Here is a 27671-nt window from a genome sequence, read left to right as displayed (position 1 = left end):
TGTAAAGAAAACTCAAAATGAGAAAGAACAGGATTTAAAGCAGTAAGCTTGTAGTCAATCTGTTAATTTAATTCTATGTTCCTGATTCCTTAACATTCAGGATTATCTGCTATGATTTATGTATCCACATATTTAATTAAATGTAAATAACATAATAGTACACAGGGATCAAATAAACAGAATGTATAAATATCTACTGGTGTACACAAATAGAAAACATCATTTGCTAAACTTTATATTATTCCTAAATCAATCTACCATGTTGCTCCTAAACATTTCTCCAAAGGGATGCTAATCTTGACTCCCTACATGTTTTAAAAACATGTAAATCTTTTTATTGAAAATTGTCATGAATAGATTAACATATTAACTGATGTATATAACAAAAATAAATTGTAGTAAACTTTGGTTTTCTCTAATTGAAAATATTATTTGACTATATAAATATATATGCATATCAAGTTCTGATGAATGGTAATTTTAGGCATATGGGATATTTCTCAATATCAATTATTTTAGTTAATAAGTAAAGTCAAATGTTTAATTTATTTTAGACTATGTAATTATATTTGATTAATTGAGACGAAGAAGTCTTATTTCTTAGGCAGAAACTGACATTTAGGAATGAGATAGTCACATAAATAATTCAAGTGTTCACTATAATAGATTGCAAATTATTACCAACTGCTAACTCAACAGATGACATAGAATATCTCTGTGGTAATTAATGTGCTGACAAAAGAAACCACTCAATTATATCTGGATATTTGTTTAAAGACTATCCTGGGAGCTAGCAAGATTGCTCAATGGTTAAAATCACTTATACAGAGGTTCTGAGTTCAATTCCTAGAATAAATTTCAGGTCTTATAACCACCTGTATGAAATTCTAATTCCAGGGGATCTGAAATCCTCCTCCAGTCTTGCAGGTACCAGGAATGCACGTGGTGTAATTACATATGTAAAGGCGAAACAACTCATACACATCAAAATAGAAAAGACTATTTAAATGTATTATGCCATTGTTAATCATGCTTGCAAAGCATTCTTTATTATTTAAAAATTCTAGATAATCGATTTAGACACAAATCCTCAAATAGGCAGTCAAAATATCCATAAGTATGCTGATCATTTAGGATGTTCTTATACAATGGAGATATATGAAATATCATTGTCATAAAATAAGTTTAATTACAAAAGAAATAATGGGTGTAAATATGACTATTTATATGTAATAGTAATTAAACCTTTGGAAATGCTGAAGTTTCTGTTAAATTAAATGTTCAACTGTGGTTACCTGATAAACCATAGAATACCTTTATACCAAAATATGCCAATATGACCAAATCCTTGTGTAAATTTTATTAGTTGAGGGAAATCTGTACAATGGCAACTGTCTAGATGAAAAAAATGCCTACAACTTGCAATGGACACATGAGTAAAAAGTAGAACAGAAACTGAACCTAGTGATCACTGGGAACATCAAGTTGCCCTAGAAAAAGTCCTAACTCTCAAGAAAAATCATTCAAATCTAAATTTTATTTTTATTTTTGTTTTCAAGACAGAGTTTCTCTGTGTAGCTCTGGCTGTGCTAGAACTCACTGTACAGACCAGTCTGGCTTTGAACTCAGCAATCTTCCTGCCTTTGCCTCAGGAGTGCAGGGGATAAAGGTGAATGTCACCACCACCTGGCTAAATCTAAAATTTTAAAGGTTTGATTAGTAATTTAGTAAATAAACTATTCACGGGCTAGACTAAGTTCATGTAGTACTCTCTTTATTATTTACTTAAAGGATGCCTTACTTAGGATTTCTATTGCTGTGAAAAGACATCAAGACCATGGGAACACTCATTAAGGAAAACCTTTGATTGAGCTGGTTTGCTTATAGGTGTAGAGGTTTCATCCATTATCATCATGGCAGAGAGAATGGAGGTGTGGAAGCAGAAATGGTGCTGGCTACATTTTGTTCCTAAGGCAACAGGAAGTAGATTCAGACACTGGGCAATATCCTGAGCAAATGAAACCTTAAAGCCTACCACACCACACAGTAACACACTTCTTCCAACAAGGCCATAACCACTGTAACAAAGCCACACCTCCTAATATTGCCACTCCTTGTGAGCTTATGAGATCAAATTACATTCAATTTACCACAGATGATAAATTATAGAAACCTGTATTTTTTCAAAAGTATTTGCTTTTTATTTAGTGGTATGTAGAATTATAACACAAAAAAGAAGTTATAAATACAAACAATACCCAAAACTTTTATCAGAAGACTGATATCTCATACAGTGCCTTTGATATTTTCCCTCCAAAAAGTTAGTATAATTTACATTAGTGTCAATAAGGAACAGAAGTATTAGTTGTAAATATTATGTGCACTTAGTTGAAACATCCGCTTTAAGTCCTGTTTAGTAATAAACAGCTGTGGAGACATTCTATCCCCTACTGTTCCCCTTCCTGGCATTAAAGTGTTCAGTAATCTAAATACCACTGTGATGAGCCTGCTCATTTTCTGTTCGTTAAAATATATTTCCAGAAGTGAATTAATCAAGTTAAGCTCTGTGATTATTTTCAATTCCCAAAGTATCTTTTATACTTTGCATTTTACCAAAACCTGGCAGAATTATTTCCTGCAACATTTCTTACAAAATAATAATAATTGTGGTTGAAATCTTTGCTAGCTTGCTAAACAATATAAAAGTTACATCACATCATTATGACACACTTGAACGACAAGCTCTGCTAAAACTAAGTTTGGTGTAAATAAAATGTTCATCTTTTGGCCTCATCACTTTCCAGATGGTAGCCTTCTGAGGGAAAAATAAAAATAAAAAGCTTGAAATGTAAAGAAGCCATATGAGTAGGTTTAGATTCTTCAGTGCATATGCTCCTTTTTGTTGACATATTTACATATCAGTTGATAAGATTTCTCAATGCTATCTAAACATGGATGTGAGAGGGAGATTTATAAAAAGAACTGAAACTACTAATTCTATTCCCACAATTTTTAACACAGACTGATGGCTTGTGGAAAACTAAGACCATATATATAAAATGCATAAATGAAAAGATAATTGAATTGTCTCATTTTATTGCTTTCTGCCTCATTGTTTTAGTCTGAGCTTGCTTTACTAGGTTTCATTGTGGCAAAACTATGCAGAGTAAATTGGTCATGTTCTGGAATTTTTCATTCTGGCCAAGATAGATTTTTTTTTCATTGTGATACACCTTGGAAGTTAACAGACATACATAGTTGAATAATTATACCATGACAGGCATGTGATATCTGCATAAACTCAAATTAAGCTCCTATTAAAAACATAATCTGCATGAAGTATGAACACATGTGCTTTCTGTTTTCTTTGGTTTATACCATTAATTTTAATGATGACAAAAAGCAGATGAATTATGGCCCTTAGGTTGTGTAGGAAGCACAGATAAATTCAGATCCCTTAAGTTTGAGAGGGCAAATCCTATTTAATCCAGCAATGAGGCATACTGTGTTAGTGGCTAGTAAAGGGGTGAATAGAGTAATACTACTTGACCACAAATGTTGAAAAAGTGACAGTGCATTTTCAACAAATAAAATAAGAACTATATTAATTCCTTCTCATTGATTTGAGTGATATACAGGATAATATGAGGAATATATTGTTATGTGTCAGAGGCAATTCAATTAAGATTAATTAGGAACCTGACATATGCATGAACTAGAACATATGCATGCACGCACACACACACACACACACACACACACGTATATAAACATACACATATATGTGTACTCCATGCATGCAGCCTATTCATGAAGAGAAATTAAATTTCATTCAAAAAATGAAATAATCAAGAAATCAAATGAAAAACATCAGATTTTTGTTGTTGTATTGCTGAGCTTACAGCCAGTTTACCTAGGTTTTGCTACAAACTAGTCCTATGAACTAAGAAAGTCACTATTTCATCTTTTTATTTTATTTATAAATACATATAGGGATAACGACAATATATATTTCAACATGATATGAAAATACATACAAATCCTTGAAATTCATGCTTAGCTACCTGATTAGCAGATACTATTATTTATTATGAAAATGAGTTCTCCTCACACTCTCACAGAAAAGGCACATACTTATTTATTTACTACTTGGAGCTGAACAAGGGTGATATTAAACTCCTGCCTCAGTCACTAATTTTTTAGAGCACTTATATTACTGGCATGAGCCACCATGCTAACTAATGATATATTTATTATAAATAAAATTACTAATAGTACTAATAGCTAAATTGCTCTAGGATTTATATATGCTACCAGTGTCATTATGCCTTAGGACTCACTTGACATTTGCAGAAATTTTTATAAAGTGTCTCCATTTCATAGATTATATTAGCATTTTAAGTGGAATTTTAAAACTTGTTCTGAAGCATGCAATAGTACATATACTATATGGATCCCAGAATGCAGAAACATCAATGATTTTATTATGTCTACCTTAATGGTCAAACAAGAAGAAAATCCAAAAGTACAGTAAAATCCCTCATAATATCTAGACACTAAATTAAAAAGCAACATTTATAATGTTGAGACAATAGTTAGACAGGCAATAGAGATTTAAGTCAAAGAAAACAGAGCTTTGTTGGCACTCATGAGAGGCCTGCCCCTTTCTGAACGGAAGGAAATAAAGGAGAAGTAGATAGGGATGGGAGAGGGAACAGGAGGAAAGAGGGAGAGGAAACTGCTATTGGAAAATAAAAAAATAAATTAATAAGATTAAAAAAAATGAAAGAAAACACAGCAAGCAATCCTCTTGGGATCATCATCTAGATGACCTCTCCAGGAATGCTAGTGCAATTCTTCATCCCTGTATTATAGAGTCAGTAACAATTCTCAAGAAACAAATCTTGTATTAAACAAAAAAGACCCTACAGTATAATGAGAATTAAAGATAATCATATTTCAATTAATATTGCATAGTATCATATTTCATTAATTTTCTCTTAATATATAGAAATAATTTTGTCAAAATAACCATGTACTTGAAAATGTAGTTGTATTTTCTTTTTCACATGTTTGTTTGTTTTGATTTTCCAGGCATTGTTTCTCTGTACAGCCTTGGCTGCTCTGATACTCACTCTGTAGATCAGGCTGGCCTAGAACTCATATCATCTATCTGTCTAACTCTGCCTCCAAAGTGCTTGTACTAAAGGTGTCTACCAACACTACCAGGCTACAATTGTATTCTCCATCGAAATTTATATTTTTGGGGGGCAGGGTTTCCCCTATGTAACTTTACAGCCTGTCCTGGAACCAGGTCTTGTAGACCAGTCTGGTCTCAAAGACATAGAATCCACCTGCCTCTGCCTCCCATGTGCTGGGATTAAAAGCATATGCCACCACAGCCCGGCTGCTTTGTATTATTTTTAAAGTGGAAATCATTCATTAGGATGTTTATTCAAGTATTTCATCTTCAAAACCTGCAGATACAGTAACAAATAATTTAGTTTTTACATATATTATGAAAAAACTACAAATAATTAATGAAAGTAAATTACTAGTATATACATGTAACTGAGAATACTTATAGATATACATTTTCTTAGATTATCTTTTACCAACTTTTCTTTTCAGATAATAGTCATCTTTATTTGGAGGTACTTTTACTTGCTTTATTGTAGGGATTATAAAATTCCAAAAGAATGTGACTCTGAATCAGTCACATGCAATGCAAGGCTAGTATATTATAATCATTGGGAAATTATATCTGTTTATTCACACAGTATTACCTTTTAAATTTTCTCAGCACTTGGTGACAGGGACCAAAGTTATAATTCCTTTGTGTCTTCCTGAAATGTATATTGTAAAATAACTAGTTCTGACAGAGTAATTTCATGAGGCTTATTATTAGTGATTGCTCTTATATTCCTTTGAAGAGTCAAGGACTCTTAATAGCTCTCAATTTTAAAATAACAGTGCAAAATAAAGAGATTTTGAAAAGGGTAGGAAATTAAGTTTGAACAAACTTGATTAACAAAGAAAGGGCGGATGAAGTTCCATAGCTGAATTTATAAAAACAGAAATAAATAAATGAATACCAACTAGCAGAATTTGACAGTATAGGAAAAAGACATTTGTTAGATGTACAGAGAACAGAATATATGAATTCTGTGAACATCTGTACTTACAGAAAAGGAGGACAAAAAGCATCAGAAGAAGCAAATGTGGAGCTCAAAGAGATACAATCACAGACTAACACCTTGTGAATAAATAGGAAGTTCTTTGCACAGAAAATACTTGGAATGTTCCACAAAGAGTTGGTAGAGCCCATAAACACTTACAACTGCTTATAACACAAATACATGCTTTACGTCTATGTTCTGGGACCTCAAAGAGAATTGTGATGCAATAAAGATTAAGAAACACAAGCTAAGAGAGCACTAAGTGACTTGATCAAGTCAAAACGTATATAAGAACTTCTTTGGGCTGCTATAACATTTAATAAGACCCGGCTCCTCCCTCCCCAGTACATGACAGTTATTCAATACCTGTCAGCAAGTTCCCATTTCTCTAAGTCATCCCACATCACTGTTAGACTCATCATAAGGTCGAATCTCTTTGATGCCATTGTTACCTAACTGGAACTATCATTCACACCTGTGAAAGCCAAAATAAACAGCTTGTGTTGGCACAGAAAACATTTCAGTTGGGACCCAAATTTATTGTTCTCTTTTATCTCAATATATGTATATATGCTCCCTTGAGCAAACTCAACCTTGTGTCATTACTCAAATTATTTACTTTGGGAATTTCCCACATTATGTTTCCTTCAGATAGAATAATCTGACTCCCTATTGTCTTCAGCCCTTTCTGTGGACCCCTCTTCAGCCCTCAGCCATCCCCAGTATGCAAAAATACATGAGCAAGCCCACTCATTCATTACCTGCCCAAAACCATCTTTCAAGGGTGGAGTCAAAAAAAGCCACACTTAAGCTTCTGGAACAGAAACTTTCCTTGGATTCTTGTCACACCCAGGGTTGCTATCTACTACAGTAAGCAGGATTAACAGTAGTAAGTCCATTTTGAATCCATATGAAAAGTGAACTCTCAATGTACAGCCAGTGTTGATAAATGTCTTCCAAATGCTTTCACACTTTTAGCTATCCCTGCTGTAATTTCTAATTTCAACAAATAAGCCCATCAATTTCTTATTTCAGATAAATATCTTACATAATAACAATTCAATGTGAATTTCTTACATGTGTTATATTAGTGTCTTATATTAGTAAATTCTTTAAAATAAATGCAAATATGAAAATACAAATAAGAAATAATGTCCTGGCTATTGGTGGCACATGCTTTTTAAGCTCAGCACTTCAAAACCAGAGGCTAGCAGATTGCTATGGGTTTAAAAACAAGATGGATAGATAGAATTGGTTTTGACAGCCTACATAGTGAGAGCTAATCTCAAAATTGGGGGTGGGAATCATGTACTACTATTAACAAAAAATCATGTGTATTAAATAAAAACAGTTTCTTCTCTTTGCACACGGGGCTACATTCCAGACACACGTGTGATACTTCCTACTGAGTGAAAGCTGTCAGGTAGAGAAGCCTTGAAGCCTTGCCGAGACAGTTAAAAGTGAAATGTTGCCTGGTATAGGAAAATGTGTAAGTTGTAAAACTTGATGTGTTTAGCTCTTCACAAAGGAGGCTATGAAGAGAAGCACTATATTTACTAATAAAATTGATATAAAAGAATGATGAACCACCAACTCCAAATAAAAAAATATCAAGGATACAAAGCTGGGATAGTTTAAGTTTAAACTATCATAGCTTCTACCTGTTATCTTTTAGAACTTGAGAATTCTTAGATTTCAAGTTTATAAATGTTAATAATATGCTAATATTAATGACCATTAATTAAATTAAATTAAAACATTTCCCAGAATTAATTTGATCACCTGGTTTGCTGTTTGAGTTGTAGCTAGTGTCTTTTCCACAATTGTGTTTACAGTATGCCATTTTCTTAAGTTATTAGCTCCAGTGATATAATGAGATAGAATTATAAAGTTCTAATTTTTCTATAGTCATTTCTACTTACTCACGGTTGATCACTCATTCTTACACTGGAATTCAATACACTAAAGAGTTTACTCTTTTCATGTAAAAGTAATGTAACAAGATCTGTACTTCATCTAAAAGAATTTAATATGAAAAAGAAGGAGTTATCACTGAAGATAAAGGTTAAAAATGAAAACAGGCAAAGAAGGTTATGGCTAGATTGTTATGCAACTTCCAGAAAGAATCTACTCCCCCCGTGCAAAACACAGTGGAATGTAAAGTTCTGTGAATCTCGACCTAAACTTTAAGTAATAAGCTTATTACTTAATTGTGAGCAATACATAAGCCCAAATCTCACTGCATGGACATTAATTGCTTCAGCAGACACTACACATACATCATGTAAGTTATTGTGTCATCTATTATTACATGATTGCATCAGTTTTCAACAACTATTTTTAGCTTTTGAAGTTATGTCTAGCTGGGTTGAAGTTGATTAAGAGACCGAGATTCTAAGTAGAAGGATGACAAATCCAAAAGGCAACAGATGTGAGTTTATTTGTCATTACTGACTTGAATATTATATAATATAGCTCTTTCCTATAACAAAATAAAGCTTACCTAACTAATGTTTTCAGTATGATCTTTTCTTAAAATTGTTGTCATGTGAGGCTGATGTCAACATTTCTAGCCAAGAAAATGTAAGAATGTTCAACACTGTACTCTACTAAGAGTAAAGATTCATTCTGGCTGAAAAGTGATGTTAGATAGCTTTTGCAGTGCTGTAGGCAAAAGACATGTGTGACTGTGGACCATTTGAAATGTGACTGATGCCAGCAAGAAATGGAAGTTTTCCTGTTTTTAATTAATATACATTAGAAAAGGAGATGTGTCATGGCTGTACACTATTGCACAGTGTTAATTTGGAGTCACCCTTTTAGGAAAAGTAAGTTCCAGATAAATTTGATCCAAAAAGGAACTTTTCTGTCAAAGCACAGTATGCCATAATATTTCCTGTGATACCTTATTGCATTCTTTCTTTACTAAAGTCCACAGATTTATCCTATCCAATCATTGCCTGTATACCATGTTTAACTAAGAAATGCACACAGCTAATAAAGCATATTTGCAAAAACAAATAAAGAATTCTTTATTTAGGAAGTGACTTCTGAAATTAATCCTTAAGGAAAGGTCATGGTGGGGTTGTGACATGGTGTGTGAGGAAGGAGCTTCAAGGGAGATCACAAAATTATGGCAGAGTCAGAAAAGTTTGAGAAATCAAATTATCTTGCAAAGAAGAGACTTTCTTTGAGAAGCAGGAAAAAGGAAAAATAATTTCAGGAAGCTTAAATAATATACATTTGTTAAAAATTGTCTGATGGGGGGCATGGGAGAATGGGAAGGAGAGGGAACTGGGACTGATATATGAAATAAGGGGAAAAATAAATAAATAGGGGAAATAAAAATAAATTAATTAATTAAAAAAGGGAAAATTCTCTGAAGTGCTGAAGTTATGTAAATCCACCCAACAAAATGTGCATTCCTCATCATGTAAGCAGGGTTTTATTTGCCTTCCACGTTTAAAAACTTTATTCATGTTTTGATCATTAAATAAAATAACTTATATTGCAACATTATTGTTGCAAAATTTATTACTTGGACAAGATTGAGATTTAAGAAATTTATTGCCATGATGTCAGCAATGGCTTCTAATTTATTAGACTTTGGAGTAGACATTAGCATGGTTATTGTTTCCTCTAATGCCTTACCTCACCAGCCTAGTAATACTCAGGAAATTCAAAAGACAAAAGAGAAATAGTAGTCTTGAAATCTAAAAATAGTCATTGAAAACTGATGCAATTGTGTAATAAATATGGTACAATAACTTACATGATGTGTGTAGTGCCTGCTAAAGTAATTAGAGCCCATGCAGTGAGTTCATGTATTGCTAAACATGAATAAATATTTCAGCACAATTAACAGAAGACGCTACATACTTTAATATGCCCACATATTTTTGGATCTCTACTCTTAATATTTGCATATGTGATCTATTTAGCATTTTTATAAAGCAGAAAAACATTAGGTAGCAACCAGCTTTTTGAGTATAGACTATCAACAACATGATATATTACATATAGATAGGAAATTAACACATATTTATCTGTGAAAGATTTTAAACAGTAATTTAATTAAATATCTTAAGATTAATAGATCTTTCTCATCAGGAAATGGAAACAACAGCATTAAATATATCCAACATCCTAGAGAGAAACATTTACAAATTTAAAGATTTATTTCATTTTTAAATTAATTATACATGTGCAAGTTTGTGAAAATTTGTATAATTGCAAGTGTGTGCTGGTGCCCAGTGTAGTCAGTTTAACGTAACTTGGAGTTTACAAGTGGGTACTGGGAACTTAATTTGGGTCCTTTGCATGAGCACTATGTTTCTCTAACCACTGAATGATCTCTCCAGCCTGAGAGAGAGGCATTTTTAATAAACATTTAAAAGTTTTTAAACAATGTATTTTGAATATAGTCCTCTGGCTTCTGACTCCTTCTAGATCCCTCCCCTGTTCCCTAGTCACTCAGCTTCATGTTCTTTATCCCTCTTAAAAACAAAACAAAAACAGTAACAAAGCACATACACACACACTCACATGTGCGCGCGCGCGTGCGCGCGCACGCACACACACACACACACACACACACACACACACACACACACATTAAAAACAACATGGAATCTATTTGTGTTGGCCAGCTACTCAAAAACATACAGTGTGCCCTGAGTATAGTTGATACACACAATGTTACCCTGTTGAAGAAAACATATGCCTCCTTTCCCAGCTGGGATAATTTTCAAATAACATCTTGGTTAGAGGTGGGACTTTATGTCTACTTTTGCTTCTTTGTGCTGGAATGTTGTCTGGCTGGGACTTGTGCAAGTCTTGTGCATGCTGTCACAATCTCTATGAGTTCCCAAATACATCTGCCCTCTTGTTTCTAGAAAGCACTCCATTCTGAGTAGGCTACCACCTTTGGCTCATACAATCTGTCTGCCTCTTCTTCCACATAGGCTTCTGAGGCCTTGAGGAGAAGGGTATGATAAGACATGAATTCTCCAAAGACCTTCACTTTCGACTAATTTTCCAATCATGGGTCTTTATGTTAGGTACAATCTACTTCAAGATGAAGCTTCTTTAATGAGGATATAGTTATGCACTGATCTATAGACATGGGAAGATGGCATTAGGAGTCATTTTATTGTTATGCTCACTTAATAGGAAAAAATATAGTATTTTTTTTCCCCTGGGGTCCATGACCTATCTATTCTCAGATTCATAGTCTCATTAACAGTGTTATTATGGATTCCATATGATGAAGTAGACCTTGAATCCAATGGGAAAATAGTTGTTTATTCACACAACATTTGTGCCTCTATTGTAACACAGGGCATAAATTGGATATGGTCACTATTATAGATTGTAGGAATCGTAACTGGATGAGATTGCTTATTATTTTTCTCACCTGGTAAGATTCATGGTGTCTTATAGCAAATAAATTCCTTTCAATGGGGGTCAAAGCTTCAACTTGACCACTAACTAGATCTCAACAAGTATGATGATATAAGTAAGGGGTATATTCAGAATAGGGGCTTACCATCAGAATTTGGAGGGTAACCAATAACATTGGCAGAAGACTATAATATTTGGGAGTACCTAAGCAACTTCTTTGGCCAATGACTCAAAAAGTGACAACCCATTCCTGGGAGTGGAGATTCTATTTGGTAGCACATGGTGTCTATTTGGGACATTCTCATTATGTGATAACTCTATACAGCAATAGATTTTCATATCACTTTAGAAAAGGCCTTTATTGTTTTCTCTTCTGCCCTTCCTTTCCACCCTCCATCCCCATTTAATCCTCCTATCCTAATATCCCCTTTATTCCTTTATAACAGTATACTCTATTCATTAGAAGAACCCTCACATAGCCTAATCTCTTACTAGATACTTAACATCTGTGGTTACTTTTAATGAAATATATATCCAAAGCTTTAAAGCTAATATACATTCATAAAAATAGAACATGTAGTGTTTACCTTTCTGTATGAGATTACTTCATTCATGATGGTTGTTTCTAGCTCCATCTATTTACATGAAAATCTCATAATTTCTTTTTACTTAGAAGCTAAATAATATTCTACATAAATGTCATATTTCCATTATCCATTCTTCAATTGATGGGCATCTAACGTGATTCCAGTCTCTAGCTATTTAAAATAGAGCAGTAATGAACAGTCTGCAGTAAGATGTAGCGTTCATTGGGATATCCCCAAAAGCTTATATAGATCTATTGTCAGCTTGTTAAGGAACCCCCACACTAATTTCCATAGTGGCTTTATGAATTTGTACTTTTACTAGCAGTAGATGAGCGTTCCCATTTCTCCCAACTATCACCAAGATTGACTATCAATCATTTTATTAATATTGACAATTCTATTTAATAACTTTAATAATGTTGAGATTTCTAATAATTCCCCGTTGTTTTCTTTCCTTGTTATTTGACACACAATCTACGGTAACTCAGGCCATCCTCAAATTTACCATGTAGCCAATGATGAACTTGAACTTTAGATCTTCTCACCTCTATATCCAAACTGTTATGCTTATGGATGTCCAATACCAGTAAGATGTCTAACAAATTGCCAGGCATCATTGTTTAGAAAAAAGGTATTAAAAAAAAACCAACATTATATACTTTGAATGATTTTTTTCCAATAGTATATGTTCATACGTCAAGGGGAAAAAACAATTTCAATGCTCTATGGGAGATCAAATATTTACATATACTGTAAAAATCCATACTAATTATTACTTGTGAACACATAATGGCACTTGCCCTGTGAAATGAGAAATTTTGATAAGCATGAGACAGAATGATTTTAATATAGTAAAAAAGGAACAGTTATGATTAATTATATTTTATATACTACAGCAACATATTTTCACATTAAAAGTGAGATTTATTCTGTTACTGACGAGGAAGCTGAGCTTTTGAATGGCTTAAGATTTTCGCCTGATGTCTAAAGCTAGAAAAGACAGAGCTGGGAATAATACCCATTTTTGTCCAATTTCAACATCCTTAAACCCATGTCTATGATTAATGGCTATGGATTTTACACTACAAGTATCAGTATGCAAGTGATTTTACATACTGCACTCTACAGAAAGCAGATACATATTCTATGACCACATCTCACTGGACTGGAAAGAAACACCGGGTGTTGGTTGCAATGTAGAACCCTATAAGAACAGAGTACATTTGTATAGAAGACATTCCAAAAATTAGGTATTAGTATGCTTAGAAGATACATTTTTTTTTCATCAGGAGGAGTGATTAGTATTTATTTATGTAGTTAAGCAAAAAAAAAAAAAAAGCAAGTTCTGGGTATATTATCTGATACCATGACCAAGGGTCACTTCTTAAACCATGACCGATATGCTTAACCTCTCTTCCTTTGAAGTCTACTCTTTTACTTTGTAAGTCAAATACTACATGACATTGGAAGTTCACCTTCTCCACCTTGACATTGCCTGATTAACTTGGATATATGACCCTAGACATTATGTCTTTCACAATGTTCATGGGTATAATAAAATACTTATGAGTAAAAGAAACAATAACATTTGTATCATTTTTTTACTACTTTTCCTTTGTTTACTTCAACTTTGAACAAATATTTATACTTACTGATTTTATAGTATTTTATTTGTGTGCTTGGGTTTAAGTATAGACACATACTCCCAAATATAATTTTTTGTCCTCTTTATCCTAATTTTAATAAAAATACATGAAACCAAACAATTACTTATAAGTCTTTGTATGATTTCATTAGTGCAAGTTAATTATTTTCATGTTCCAATTTTGGTATTGAGTCTCACAATGTTACCTTTCAGGTGATTTATGTGACCTTGATTAAATATGAATGTAGTATTTCTTTCATATCACATCAAGAAATTGGATCATATGAGTAACAGCTCAATATATATATTACATATATATACATATATATGCATATTTTTGAGTGACCATATGAACAACATTAAAAGAAAATATAACCTGTTATTTTTCTGCATTAAAATTCCTTACATAAATTTTCCAGCAATTTTCATGATAAAACTGTAAGGTTTAACATTCATATTCAAGTTGACTTTTTTGGGCCCAGTGGTTCAACAATAAGATATGATCACAGAAAATATGAATCTGATCATTTGCCAAACATGGCTTGAGCCTGGATCACCAACATTCCTGCTATAACTAAACAAGTCTGAGAAAACCCATAAATTATTGTGCAGTATGAATTTTAAGACGTAGCTAAAGAGCCATCATTGCTAAAGGACATTGATACAAAATAGTAAATCAATGAAAAGAAAAAGTAATACAGGTAATTCATGGGCACAATAAGGATGCTATAGAACACCTCTGGTTTCCTGTCTTTTGCACTTTCCACTGCAATCCAAAAATGGGTTCTACGTGTTATAATTTGAAACCCTGCCATTAGCTCCATCAGAAATATTAAATGTTAAAGCAATGCTTATTGAGCATTAAATGAATATCATTTGCTACTATAAGTTAGAAAATACTTTTATGTGATTAGTAGAAAAATTGCCAACATCACTATTTTCTTTCAGACATGTTAATGCACTACTGGAAAAAAGCATATATATTCTGACCTAATTAATACCCACGTCCCCCATGGATGTGAAGTATGTAGAGACATGCTCCTGAGTTTATTCAAATTTACATATACCTAGTATCCTAGTATGACATGTTAGAGGGTTCATAGCCATTAATATATGACCTACTTATCAGGTGTTTGTTGTCACACATGCCTATTATACCTATGCCACCTTGGGACAGTAAACGTATTTCTGTATGTAGTTAAGAGTGTGTTCCTGTATCTGGGTACTTGATCTCATCAAAGAGATGACCTTTGTGTTTTTTAAAAAGTGTTTTCTCTTCTCTTGATGCCTCCAGAGAGACAAAATATTCCTAAACCCCAGTGATTTCCCTGTAGAAATATAAGGATGATTTCATGCCCCTTACTAGACAAAGAAGTCTCATAAATTACAGTAGGAGCATTTCATTTGCACAGAGAACAGACTAAGGGCATTGACTTAAGTGGTTAAGTATTTTTTAATGGATTGTGTATATAGAAAATGTGATAGAAATTATATGGAAATGTAATTCAATTGTTATTTTTCTTCTCTATCAAGGAAAAAAATGAATCATTTCATATAGACCTAAATTTTGTTTCCCTAAGAGTCATTCACACAGATCTTCCTTGGTATATCTTAAAAATTAAAAAAAAATTACCTTATTTCTACCATAATAAAACCTGTTCTTTGGCCTACATCTGTACCTTTTAATTTGCAGTATTCTCACACCTACCAAAACACAAACAAAACCCCCAAACCTCAAACTAAGTAACTATTTGGCTACTATTAGCTCTTTAAATACATTTATTAAAGAACGATATGTTGAATATGCATACTCAACTTCTATTTGATTTACTGACATGCTAAAAACATTTGTTTATAAATAAATGCAACCTTTCTTCTGTTTTAATCTACAGGACAACATTTTTAAGCTGCAGGACTCACATTTTGAAAATGGTCGTGGGAAGAGTCCTTATGACCCCAAACTACTGACAGCCTCTCTTCTAATAGGTATGTAGCCAATGATCAACTACATAGCAAATCTATAACCAATTTCAAGATGGCCTATGTTACAAGCAGTTTTCCTGCCAGCCGTATCAGCCCCAAATAACACACAGAGATGCTATATTAGATGTAAAGCTTGTTACTAGTGTTTCTAGTTGGCTAGTTGTGTCTTAAATATTAATCCATTTTTATCAATCTAAGTATTTCCACATTGTCTTATCTTATGGGAGAGAGACCTCTTCCTCTCAAGTCTCTACATCTTTAATCCTCCTCTACTATATCTCCCTTGTCTCCTACTCCCACCTATCTTGCTTTCCTATTGGCCAACAGGGCTTTATTCATTAACCAATAAGAAAAACATATTTACAGAATGACATCTCCCATAGGGCCTATTCCTTTCACATGCCAAGATTTATAATTCTTATTCATACAATTTAAGGAGGAAAACATCTGCTGTGCTGTTCACAAATAATTTTTAAAGGAAATGAATGATATCACTAATAGTTGATTGTGATTTTTCTATTCAAATTGATTCATGTTCAAGGAGATAGTTTAATTATACCTTGAGAATAGTTGGCTCAATCATTATACATCCTTTGTTAAAGTTTAATTTTTGCTTTTGTACTTGTGATTTCATTTTCACTTGATGAAAAATAGCAAATAAAAATTTTGGCATATGATTAAGAAGGAATGGAATTCAGTATATCATGAGAATTGTACTTCAAGACACCTCTGTTTCTACATTAGGTCAACTTCTTAGGCATGATCAAGCCAAGTGGTGGTATTGTTGGCAGAGACACCCTTAGTGTATTTTCTTTGCCTCACTGGAGTATCTTGTCATATATGGTAGCCTAAGAAAAATATTATGCCATCATATTTTCTGGCTTTAGCATCTTCTTTGCTTAAACACTGGCATAATAGTTTGGGAGACTTGTTTTTTCCTTTATGCTCATCTCTTTTCTTTCTTTCTATTGTTCATTGTTGTTTATCTCTGCTGCAATGTGCAGAGGATTGGAGAATACTTACAGGGCAAAAAGAAAAAGTAGGGGTATAGAAGTAAAAATGTTAGCCTGTACTGAATGATGAAGCATTTTTGTCTTTTACCTATCAGAAACTGGGAATAATTAAACCAAAGCTAAAGGTATGGAATCGTGAATATGTTCTTATTTATTCCAAACTTCCTCCACTTCTTTGTATCCTTTCAATGTTTTTCATTCTTTGGGCCTTTTTTTTTATTTTATTTTTTTTTTTTGTTAAATGTACCAACAACCCTACACATACTATATTGCTATATGCTTTTTCCCCCATAAAATGGTGAAATTAAAAAAAAATAATGAAAATTTTCAGACATTCATATTTAGAATTTTTAAAGTAAATTGTTGCTTAGCTCATTTTGCGTAAGTGTAATAATGTTTTTCATTCCTTTTCGTGTAAAAATTCTTTTATACTCAAGAAAATTAAAGTCTAGTAATAGAGACAGCTGGATTAGCCACAGAGTTATATATCCATTGTTGTTCACTGTTTACTTTATCACTAATCTTTGCTCCATTTAGAGTAAAGCTTTGCAATATAAATTACCTCTTCAAGAGTTTTTCAATCTAGACTATTCTAGTCCATTTGATCCTTTTATGAAGCACTTTTTTAAAAGACTTTTTAAAATCTGAAGGAAAGCTGCATACTTAGCAAACGTATAATTTTCCTATTCATGGGTAACCTAGTGTTTACACGTGCGTGCCTTCCCCATGCATACATGCTGAAATTTGAAAGTTGTCTTAAATCATGAGGGTAAATCATACCTTGTTCTAACTTGTACCCTGTATTTATTTAAATTGCACACTAAAAATGAGAAATATTACTCAAAAAGCAGTCTGTAAAAGTGTGCCTAAAGCTCCACGAGTTTGTGGTATGTTCCTCAAAAGGGATTTGCTTATTTATTTTATTATTCCACTGAGAAAGGCTGATGACAGTCGGTATTACATAGCTCATATGGTATGCAACCACACAAAGTCCACTAAGGAAAAGAAACTCCAAAGTTTGGTTTTGTGTTAGGATTTCTTTGAAAAAGATGTATAGGTTGATGAAAAGGAGAAGAGAATGAATGAAGTTCAGCAAGAGGCTATGTGGCTGAGAAGGAACAGAGACCTTTCAGAAATACATGCTTTCCCTAAGAGTCCAGAACTAACATACCCACTACAGCAAAATGTGGCCGAAACTTCAGAGCAATGAAGTATGTATTAATTAGTTCTGAATCAGTTAAAACAACATGCAGAAATAACAACAGCTCATCCCAGATTTAGTTTTCTAAAAATCCCATAAAATATCCCCAATGACATTTTTAAATGTTTAAATATTTATTTATGTATTTAATGTGTTGGGGTTTGTCAGTGAACCAGCACCATAGTTGTGTATGGAGGTCAGAGGACAGTTTTAGGAGTTGCTTCTCTCCTTCTACTCTGAGAGTCCTAGGTATTGAACTCTGGTGGACAGACCAATGACAAGTGGCTTTATCCATGAGTCCATCATTAGAAACATCATTTTAATTCAAGAACTGTAACTTTCTTTGTTGTGGTTGTTTATTTTGGCATTATATTACAATTTTCTTTCTCACAGTACATAAAATCCTCTTTATTGGCTTTTTGAACATTTTCTTTTATTCTGTTTTAGCATGAATGTTCACTGGTTTTATGGGTCTTTTGAACATAAATACTTTTACATTAACTTAGAATATACAGTACTAACCACATTGGAAACACACAAGAGGTAATGTATATATAAGAAGATAGCCACATGGAAGTTTTACCTTCTCACATAACTCGAGGATTCCTCCTCATTTCAGCCCATAAAAGAGAAAGTCTAAGGCCACCCCCCTTCTCCAAATCTAGGTTTTAGTCAAAATATCTGTGAATTGATCTTAACAGACAGTATTTTCAATACTTAGTCATGCCAGTATGAAGCTATCCCAATCAGTAGAAAATGTTAAAAACGAACAGTTAAAAATTTTAGTTTACACAAACTGTGAAAGTTTAGTATAACCTCTTTGCAAAATGTCATGTGTTTTTAGATGTTTACTATAGACACCTAGATTGTTTTTCACCTTGCCCACTGCTTAGCTACAAGAAGTGCCCAAATCCAATACATCCTCTACATTTTCCAAGTCACCTTAGTGAAGTTAATTTGACAATCTTTTGAAATAATAAAAGTACTGCAGAATTTATTTTTAAAATATCTCTGAGTTCTTCTGCCTGAACATATTTTCAACTTTGTTTAAAATAGCCTTATTAAAGATAGCATTTGCTCCCCCTGCTCAGTATAAATACCAGGTGTGAACAGAGCACAGGAACAAAACCAAGTACTTTCCACACTAATTAAATAGTAACTCACATTTTCATGATAAGAAAGAATAACCAACTTGAGAGCAACTTTATTTTCTCCCTGAAATCTTTTCCAGGCGATGCAGCACTGATAATTTAGAAATATTCCATCGAGAAGGGATGTTACTGTGATCTATTCAAAGGTGTGAAGTTTTCACTCAGGTGTATATCTTCAAGCTGGAACTTTGCCTTGCTTCAGGAAAGAACATAATTTGATATTAAAAAAAAAAAACACTCTCAACGGGTATGAGAACAGGCAAGGTACTCCCTAAAATAATTAGATATAACTAAGGATGTGATTTGAACCTCTCTGAGCCTTAGTTCCCTGATATATAAAATAATATGGTATGCTAATTCTGCCAGCTTCTTTCAAGAGTTAAATAATGCAGTGCAATTGAGGGCTTCTAATGGAATGTATGTGCATTTCTAGTATTTATGTGGTGTAGGAAGTAACAGAAACTAATAATAATAGCTGTCTATGAGGAAGCTACGAATCACAGTTAGTACTTTATAAATTTTATGTTTTAAAATTTGTGCCATGTGACCCCATTAGTGCAGAAAAGCATCATCTTTAAAAGAACAATATATGCAACAAACCTGAATGCATGTGTTGCTATAGACAAGAGTGGTGGAAGCTTTCTGTGTCCTACCACTGCACAATGAGGCTGCTTCTTATTACCCACTACTCTGTGAGTAGAATTTACTTAAGGTGTTAACAACATAATAGCCTGGTCTTCACATTTGTTTGATATTTGCTCACGTTCATGTCACACCCCTCACCTGTGCCAGAAATGCTGCAATTTCATCAGGAAATTTATTTTTCCTTCTTCAGTTTCTCCTCACCACACCCTTCTTAGGAATTGTAATCCAAGACATTAGCTGATCTAAGCCACATTGTTCCTTCATTTTGAGCTGTGAACAGAAATTCTAGAGTGCATGTGAACTTTTGTTTTTAATACATGCCTCTCAGGGAACTCAGCCATGGTGGATGTGGAGGTCACAAAGCTGTTTTCATTCATCCCAGTAAATTATACTTTCTTTAGACACACTTTTAACGGTTACAGTTAAGACAGAATGGCTATGTACTCAAATAGTCATCTTTGTCTTTGGTGCATTCTAGAGAGTTTAGTTATATCTGTCAGCACTAAGTAATCATCATCTAAGTATTTTTTTTTAAGCCATCAACCTTGTTATATGCTATATCTCTATAGAGATGCTTTAAAATCTTGCTTTTAGACAGTGTCCACAACCTTGATTATGTTCCTGAACCATCAACTTAACAAATTTGGATACTTTTCAAATTGTCTTTAACAAGTGATTTATTGTAGATAGAGATCCTAAGAATGTGTATAAATAGTATTGCCACTCAAAGTATATATACACATACACTCAAACTATACGCACACACACACACACACACACACACACATCACCTCATGTTTTCAATAACATGTATCAAAAACTATACTATGTTAAAGAATTAACATTTACTTCATGACTTTGTAAGTGACCTAGAAATTAGAAAACTACTATTAGTAGAATTCTGTTGATACTGTTATACTTAACCTGTTTCATCAAAATAAGTCTGTCTAGCTACCTCACATTATGTAAAGTCAAAAGTACCTAGAAATTTTAGAAAACCACAAACTACAACACAACTTTAATGCTTCATGTAAATGTGCCAATGTATTAACTGGCACAGACAAAGGATTACTACTATATTTCTGACGAACAACTACAACAACCAAAAAAAGTAAGCATAGGACATTGGCTAGACTATTGGCCAAAATAAGAAAGAGGTTACATTTTCTGTGTAACCATCACACATGATAAGAATTCCCATATGAGAAACGGCTACTGACAATGAGCATTGACAAGAAAAGATCTTGTCCTATTATGCTTGATAATTATCTGATATTATCCAGCTCAAAAAACTAACTCTGGCTTGTGCAAAAAGTAGTATTTGGGTGAAAGGTGACTTCCCATGGCTGTGGGCAACTTGGTACCTAAGCTTCAGCCTCTCCTTTGTTCAAAAGTCAAATTTTAAATTTAATTATCTTCCCAGTAAAAAAAAAAAAAAATGAGCTCTTCTACTTTGTCCAAAACATTTCCCCATTTGTTGTGAAAAGGAAAGAAAGCCTCTCTTCCAGACTGCCCTGATGCTGATTTTTCATCCTTGCATAACAATGAACAAGAAAGTAATATAACCCAGATAATGTGTAAAAGAACCAAACACCTTCCTATAGCCAGAGAGCTTTGTTGTTGCCATCTTCTCAGTTCTCTTCTGAGTAGTTTATGTATAACAGCAGCAGTAATTCTGCATTTCATTTACTCTTAAGAGCTAGCTGGCAAAAAGAATGATCATGGCATTGTATTATTTACATATCTCATGTAGCTTCCTGTGGGGTGTGATTAACGGACTTTAAGTTGTGCAGATCGCCTGTTTGTAGTTATGTTTTCACCTGTCTTGATTTTCATCACATAATATGCTTCCTCAGCATCAAAGTTCAAAAAATTGCTTTATACTATGGAAATGTCAAGACAAAGAGAGCATGTCATCTCCTCTCAGGGCCGCTTCTAGAGGTTTCCCTACAACACAACTTGGGTTGTGAGTCTAGCTTTACCTGCTGAGCCTTCTCTCCCAACCTGTCACACGCAATTTTAACTGCCACTCTCTTGTTCTCACTGATGACAAAAATTATGTGATATGTATTTAACACTACCTTGGTAAAGTTTAAGATATTAATTTTAATAAAAACATTAAAAAGCTTAAATATAGATGAATTATAACATATCAATGAGCATTTAAATATTACAAAAGCCTTTGAAATGAATGAGTACTTTCTTCATAGTAGTGCTGGACTTTTGGCAGGCAAAAATATTATAGTACCACCATTTATGAGAAAAAGTTATGTTTGTACTTGGCATTTCATTAAGTAAAGAAAGAGCAAGATACATTGGAATTCCAAAGATACCATATGTAGAATGGTACCATTAGTTTAATTAGTAACCTGTAATAATTTTCTGTCTAACTAATTATTTGTTCACAGAAATCTAAAGCAAATAATCAGTTCTTATGTTCCTTTACCAAAAAGGATAGGCAGTTTAAAAGTGATTTTTGCTTTGCATAGTCTCCAATGTTCTAGAGACTTTTCAAAGTTCACGAAACCCTTCAGTAAGCTGGACATGGTGTTGCACACTTTTAATCCTAGCACTCTGGAGGCAGTGGAAGGCAGGCCTATGAATTGAAGGCTAGTCTACTTTGCAGAAGGAGTTCTAGGCCATCGAGGGTTTTATAGTGAAACCCTGTCTCAAAGAAACAAATCAACTAAACAACACACAAAACTTCAGAAAGGCAAAGTTCCACTGAAACAGTGGACTCAGGTTAGAGAATATCTAGTTTGTTATAAAGCTAATATGAGTGAACACTAAATATATAACTAAAAAATAATATGTAATAGATGTTATTAATGAAATATGCTAAGGTACTTATACCTGAAGACTACAGATAATTTTGCATTTATATACTATAGAAGTAAACGGGGAATGAGCGATCTACAAATATCTAACTTATTTTCTGTGCTCTCTTGGCTTTATGACTATTTTCTTTCTTAATTAATTTTATTAGAATTAAAAACAATCTTATTTTACACACAAACCAAGTCAATGATTAAGAGAACATTAACTCATTCTAATAATAAAAAAAAATTATGAATAGTATTAGCTTGTGTGTTATTTGTAGAAACATGTCTTATACCTTTCTTCACTTTGCTTTGCAAGTACAGCAATTAACTCTAAGCAGTTTAGTGAATATATATTATCTAGAAGAAAGAATCTGGGGTGATTTTTGTCTCAAAGACAGAAGACATAATTTTGCAAGCTTCATTTAATTGAAAGGTGGTATGCTTTAGCATAACAGTCTTAGAATTAAATAGGCCTGAATTAGAACCTTCACCCCAACTTCCCTAACTATTAAACTGTACAACCTTTGCCCTCCTGAATGTAAAACAGGGACAACATTATTTTTCTCTTAGGGATGTTGACAGAACTGAATGAGATCACTAGAAAGTGTCAAGGCAGAGCCTGGCTGCCTAACAAGCACAAAATGGCTTTCACTCTTAATGTAACTTCTCTTGCTTGTCCTTTTATTCCTGTCTGTGTTTTGTCTGTTTATCTCCTGGTAATAATACTTCCATTATTAAACTATGATTGAGGTTCCATACATTTTCAGGAGCAAAGCATTAAAATCAATAGGATAGAGAATTCAGTGGGTTCAAACTGTGTCTTCCAGGCTTGCTTATTCTTCAAAAATAGTTTGGTTAAAATCTGACGGCCTACTGTGGGTAGGTTTGGACTTTATAATACTTTATGCTGCTTTGAGACGTGTACTATACTGGAAGCTTTAAAAAAAATGAAAGAGTAAGTTTGGTATGTGTCTGGTTGGTTAAAGTAATAGCAGAGCAATATGAAACCAGATTTTGTTTTTTCAAGCACCCACATAAAAATGTGCCAAGGTTGCAAGGGCTGCCGGGAATCCAAACATAGGGTGGGCAGAGTCAGGAGACATAGCTTACTAAACTCTCTGGAGTTGGTATACTCCAGATTCAGCAAGACCCTGCCACAGGAAAAGCAGAATGGAGAGCAATGGGCAATGTCATCTAAGGTCAACTTCAGGCCTTCACACACTTCAACAGTGTGTATACACACACACACACACACAGACACACAGACACACACACACACCAATGCACATGTAAAAATTAAATTAAAAAAAAGTCAAGAACAATTTCAAGCAAGATATTACTTTTTATAATAAAATCTCATTCATCATATCCAACTGGAAAATAGTTCATGAAATGTTTAATTACCATTAAAATCAGTTATAAACATGATTTTATAGCTCATCCTGCAAAATAAAGTTATTTGAGCCATAAGAGGCTAACATGTGTAAAAGCAAACTATGTAATGAATACAGCATTTATTCTCACATGCTTTCGTTTCATTAGTGAGGAAAATAATAAAATTTCATGTTTAGCTGTGTTCACTGAATCAGATTTTATTCTGATTTTCCAACTTGTTATTGAATGAGTAACACATAAATGATCATTTAGGACTCTCCTTTCAGGAAGGGATGAAATACAAATAGACCTGCATAATGGTGGAAATATCATTTGTTGCTGTTTATGCTCTTCTTGCCTCCTTTCAGCTAAATAATACGAGCTTGGTTTCTCTTTGGCACAATGCAGACGGTGAGTTGTACTCAGGAACCGCAGCCGATTTCATGGGCCGAGACTTCGCTATCTTCCGAACACTGGGACACCACCACCCCATCAGGACTGAGCAGCACGACTCCCGGTGGCTCAATGGTACGTGCCAGCTCACAGGTGCAGAACACATATTGTCACTGGAAAGCTTTCCTTTCATGGGACATTCAGCTATGTTAGATTCAGTTGGCTATTAAGATAATGGCAATGACCTCACAGTTGTGGGTGTGAGAAACTTGGGAAAAGATAAAAGAAGATTAAAAACTGAGGAAATATTTGTTTTGTGCCAAATGCGAAGTTTCTCAGGAGTCAGCTATGGAAAGAAAGGATCTGGCCTGAAACTGCGGAAGGGAGGCAATGGAAAGAGATAACTGTCTTGAAGGGACACCACAACAAATCTCAGGAACAGTAGTAGCTTTCCTGCATATCTCTGGTCATTGCTTTAAGAGCATCATTCCAAGACTTGGCATTCAAATTTGTGTTTTCCTGCTAAGTACATTGCATTTTGGTGCTTTCAAAATTTCAATCGATGATTACATCTCTCAAAAAAAAACAAAAAACAAACCCAAAACAGCCACTATCTCATTTTATAGGCAAGCAAATGAAGGCCTGCATGTCCCTAATCCAGTGCAGTTTTGTAAGTTTTCTATCTGCCACATGTCCACTGCTGGTGTAACTGCTTGAGAAATAGATGCTTTTTGAAATTTGTTCTCAGTTTTTCTTAGTATTTACATCATTTTGCCATTATATAAAATATGTAAAACATACAAACTCAAATAAGAACAAAGATTTAGATTATAAATAATCCTTATACCTCTACCTATCCATTGTGATGGTTAATTTTTTGCTTTTTGACTTACAATAACCAAATACTTATAATGATCTCTGTATTATTATGAAAGTAGCTTTTATGACTTAATCTACAATTTGTATTTCTGCTTTCCCAATCACATGCAAAAAAAAAAATGTTGCCAGTTCCTAATGTTCCATATTTGGAGTTGTCCTTAGTTCCACACACTTCCTTAAGGAGTGTAAGTTGATAGTGTGTATTCATTTACAGTCTCCATAGGATGCTGGACCATCTTACTCCAAACATGTGCAGCACTTTTTGGGGAAGCACCAAGCCCTTGTTATTGCTTCTATTATCCCTTTGTCTATTTTTAAAAATTGACATCTGCCTTCAGGTCTCAGTAAAACATCAGTGAAATGTTGAGTCTTTAGGACAATTTTTTACCAATACCTTTCTTCAAAGTGACCATTCAGAGCATAAAATAGTCCTCTGACCACCCCAGTTTGCATCTCCTTCCTGTGACAAGGCTTCTAATTGTGCCTTTATTTCTTATGGTTAGGAACAAAGACACAGACCCCATCTCTGTCATGTCATTTTCATGACCCCTTTTTCTTAATTGAATTGCTACTTTCCCTAAATTACTCAATTTACGCATACTTTATTGTTATTATCTCTTTTGTATTTCATTTAACATTTATTGTGTGCAGATATATATGTGTGTGTATGCATATATGATATGTGTGAGTGTGCATATGCCACAGGGTGTGCTCTATGGAGTAGGAAACCTAAAGGAGCTTGTTTCCTTCTTCTGCTATGTGAAAGCTGAAAATCAAACTCAGGCTATCACACTTAGCAGAAAACACAAATGCCCTTTTACCCCAAGTTATCTATCTGCACTCTTTACATTTCCTTTTTGCCAGGATATCTTCCCATGACTTGAAACTTTGTTCATTGTCCTGTGCAAACTGCTTCATTTATGTATGCTCAAGTTCACTGTCTGCCTGTCACTCTTTGTCCTCAAGATTTTCACCACTGATAACTGAGTTCAACTTTATTCCACCAGTCTACTATGTGACCCTCTTCAAAGTCCAGGCCTGATTGCCTGTACCTTTTCACCCAGCTCTGTTTAGAAGCTGCCCTGCAGTATTTTCCACAATACAAGATCACATTCTCAAAGCAATTGCTTCTCTGCATCCCTTACTTCTTGTTCTCTCAAACTTTTTTTCAAATTTGGCTTCAGTTACTGCTTGTTGCTTTCAATACAGAAAATGAAGACAATCCTTGATGGCTGAGTAAACCTCATAGTAATCAATGGGTGTGAGACATGTAGTCAATTTTCCACTGCACTAGCAGCACAGGAAATATAGTGATTCCTGTGTGTTCCGAGAAGTTGCAAGTCTCAATGAGGAACAGAGGAAGCGATGACTTGATGAAAAGGGCATGTTTAAAACTCAAAATGTAAAGAAGGCAAAGGGGGGGGGGTGCTATAGAGTACCACCAATTATTAAAGCTAGCATGGTTTGTGGAGGGGGGTGCAAAATTAGTAGGGAAACCCCCTGTTTAACATCACTATCTGCTTTATTCTCAAATGGAAATATTTGTGTGGGAGAGAAAATGTTTGTTTTTTATTCAGGAACAAAGGGTCTTTGATCTACTAAGAACTCTAGGAGTCGTACAGGCTCTCGCTGTCCATGAGAAACAAAATCTGATTAGAAGATGGAACAACACAAAGGAGAGTATAGTATCCATTTCATTTTTATGGCCTTAAGGAAAGAGTCATCAAGCTGAAGCTGCTTTCATGCTGCACACACACACATGTTGACAGCTGACTCTGAAGAATTTACACTGTGGGAAAAGGCAGTCATTGTCTGCAGCTCTGTACTTTGTCTCTGAAAATGTGTGGTTCATTTGAGAATTCGGTTATCAGTCTCTCAGCACTAAATGTGAGAACTGATTTTTTTTCCAAATTAACAGAAAGGTTCCATCTGACAGGGTGCAGAAACCAGATTGCTCTGAGTATGGGGATTCTGGTCGGTGTGTTCAAGACAGGACCAGAGGACCATGAAACACAGGCTTTGAGAAATCAGATACCATTTCAGAAAAAAATGGGAAATATAACGTTTACATATTTGTGCATAAAATGATTGAGTTTTGAGGCATCAGCATAGACTATAGAATCAACATTATTGCCAGATATAATGTATTGCCATGTATAACATTTTTCAGGGGTCTTTGGGGCTATTTTATTATTTGAGATGCATGTCTTACTGCATTTCCCCAACTAATTCATTTCTTTTAATGAACTAATGAATCAGTTTTAGGTGACTTTTATTTTTTCACATGCTAAAGAAAATCAAAAATACAGTTATCTTGAATTGGATCTTGAATTATCATGATCTTTTTAAGTATAGTCTCACTACTTTACACTTCTGTAAAACACACACACACACAC

The 27671-nt window shown here is 33.9% G+C and overlaps 1 protein-coding gene across 1 annotated transcript in view; it reads left to right on the top strand.

Annotated features, from left to right (window-relative positions):
- Positions 1-27671, top strand: part of Sema3a (semaphorin 3A) — a 205367-nt gene that overhangs the window by 100105 nt on the left and 77591 nt on the right. Inside the window, exons 5-6 of the mRNA XM_051174580.1 lie at positions 15707-15800; positions 24412-24531. Coding sequence (XP_051030537.1) covers positions 15707-15800; positions 24412-24531 — 214 coding nt within the window. The remainder of the gene's footprint in view (positions 1-15706; positions 15801-24411; positions 24532-27671) is intronic.

This window comes from Phodopus roborovskii, unplaced genomic scaffold (genome assembly GCF_943737965.1).
Source record: "Phodopus roborovskii unplaced genomic scaffold, PHOROB, whole genome shotgun sequence".
In the NCBI taxonomy this organism is placed as follows: Eukaryota; Metazoa; Chordata; class Mammalia; order Rodentia; family Cricetidae; genus Phodopus; species Phodopus roborovskii.
The sequence above is the reverse complement of the archived record's forward strand: the minus strand, read 5'-3'. Positions and strand labels throughout refer to the sequence as shown.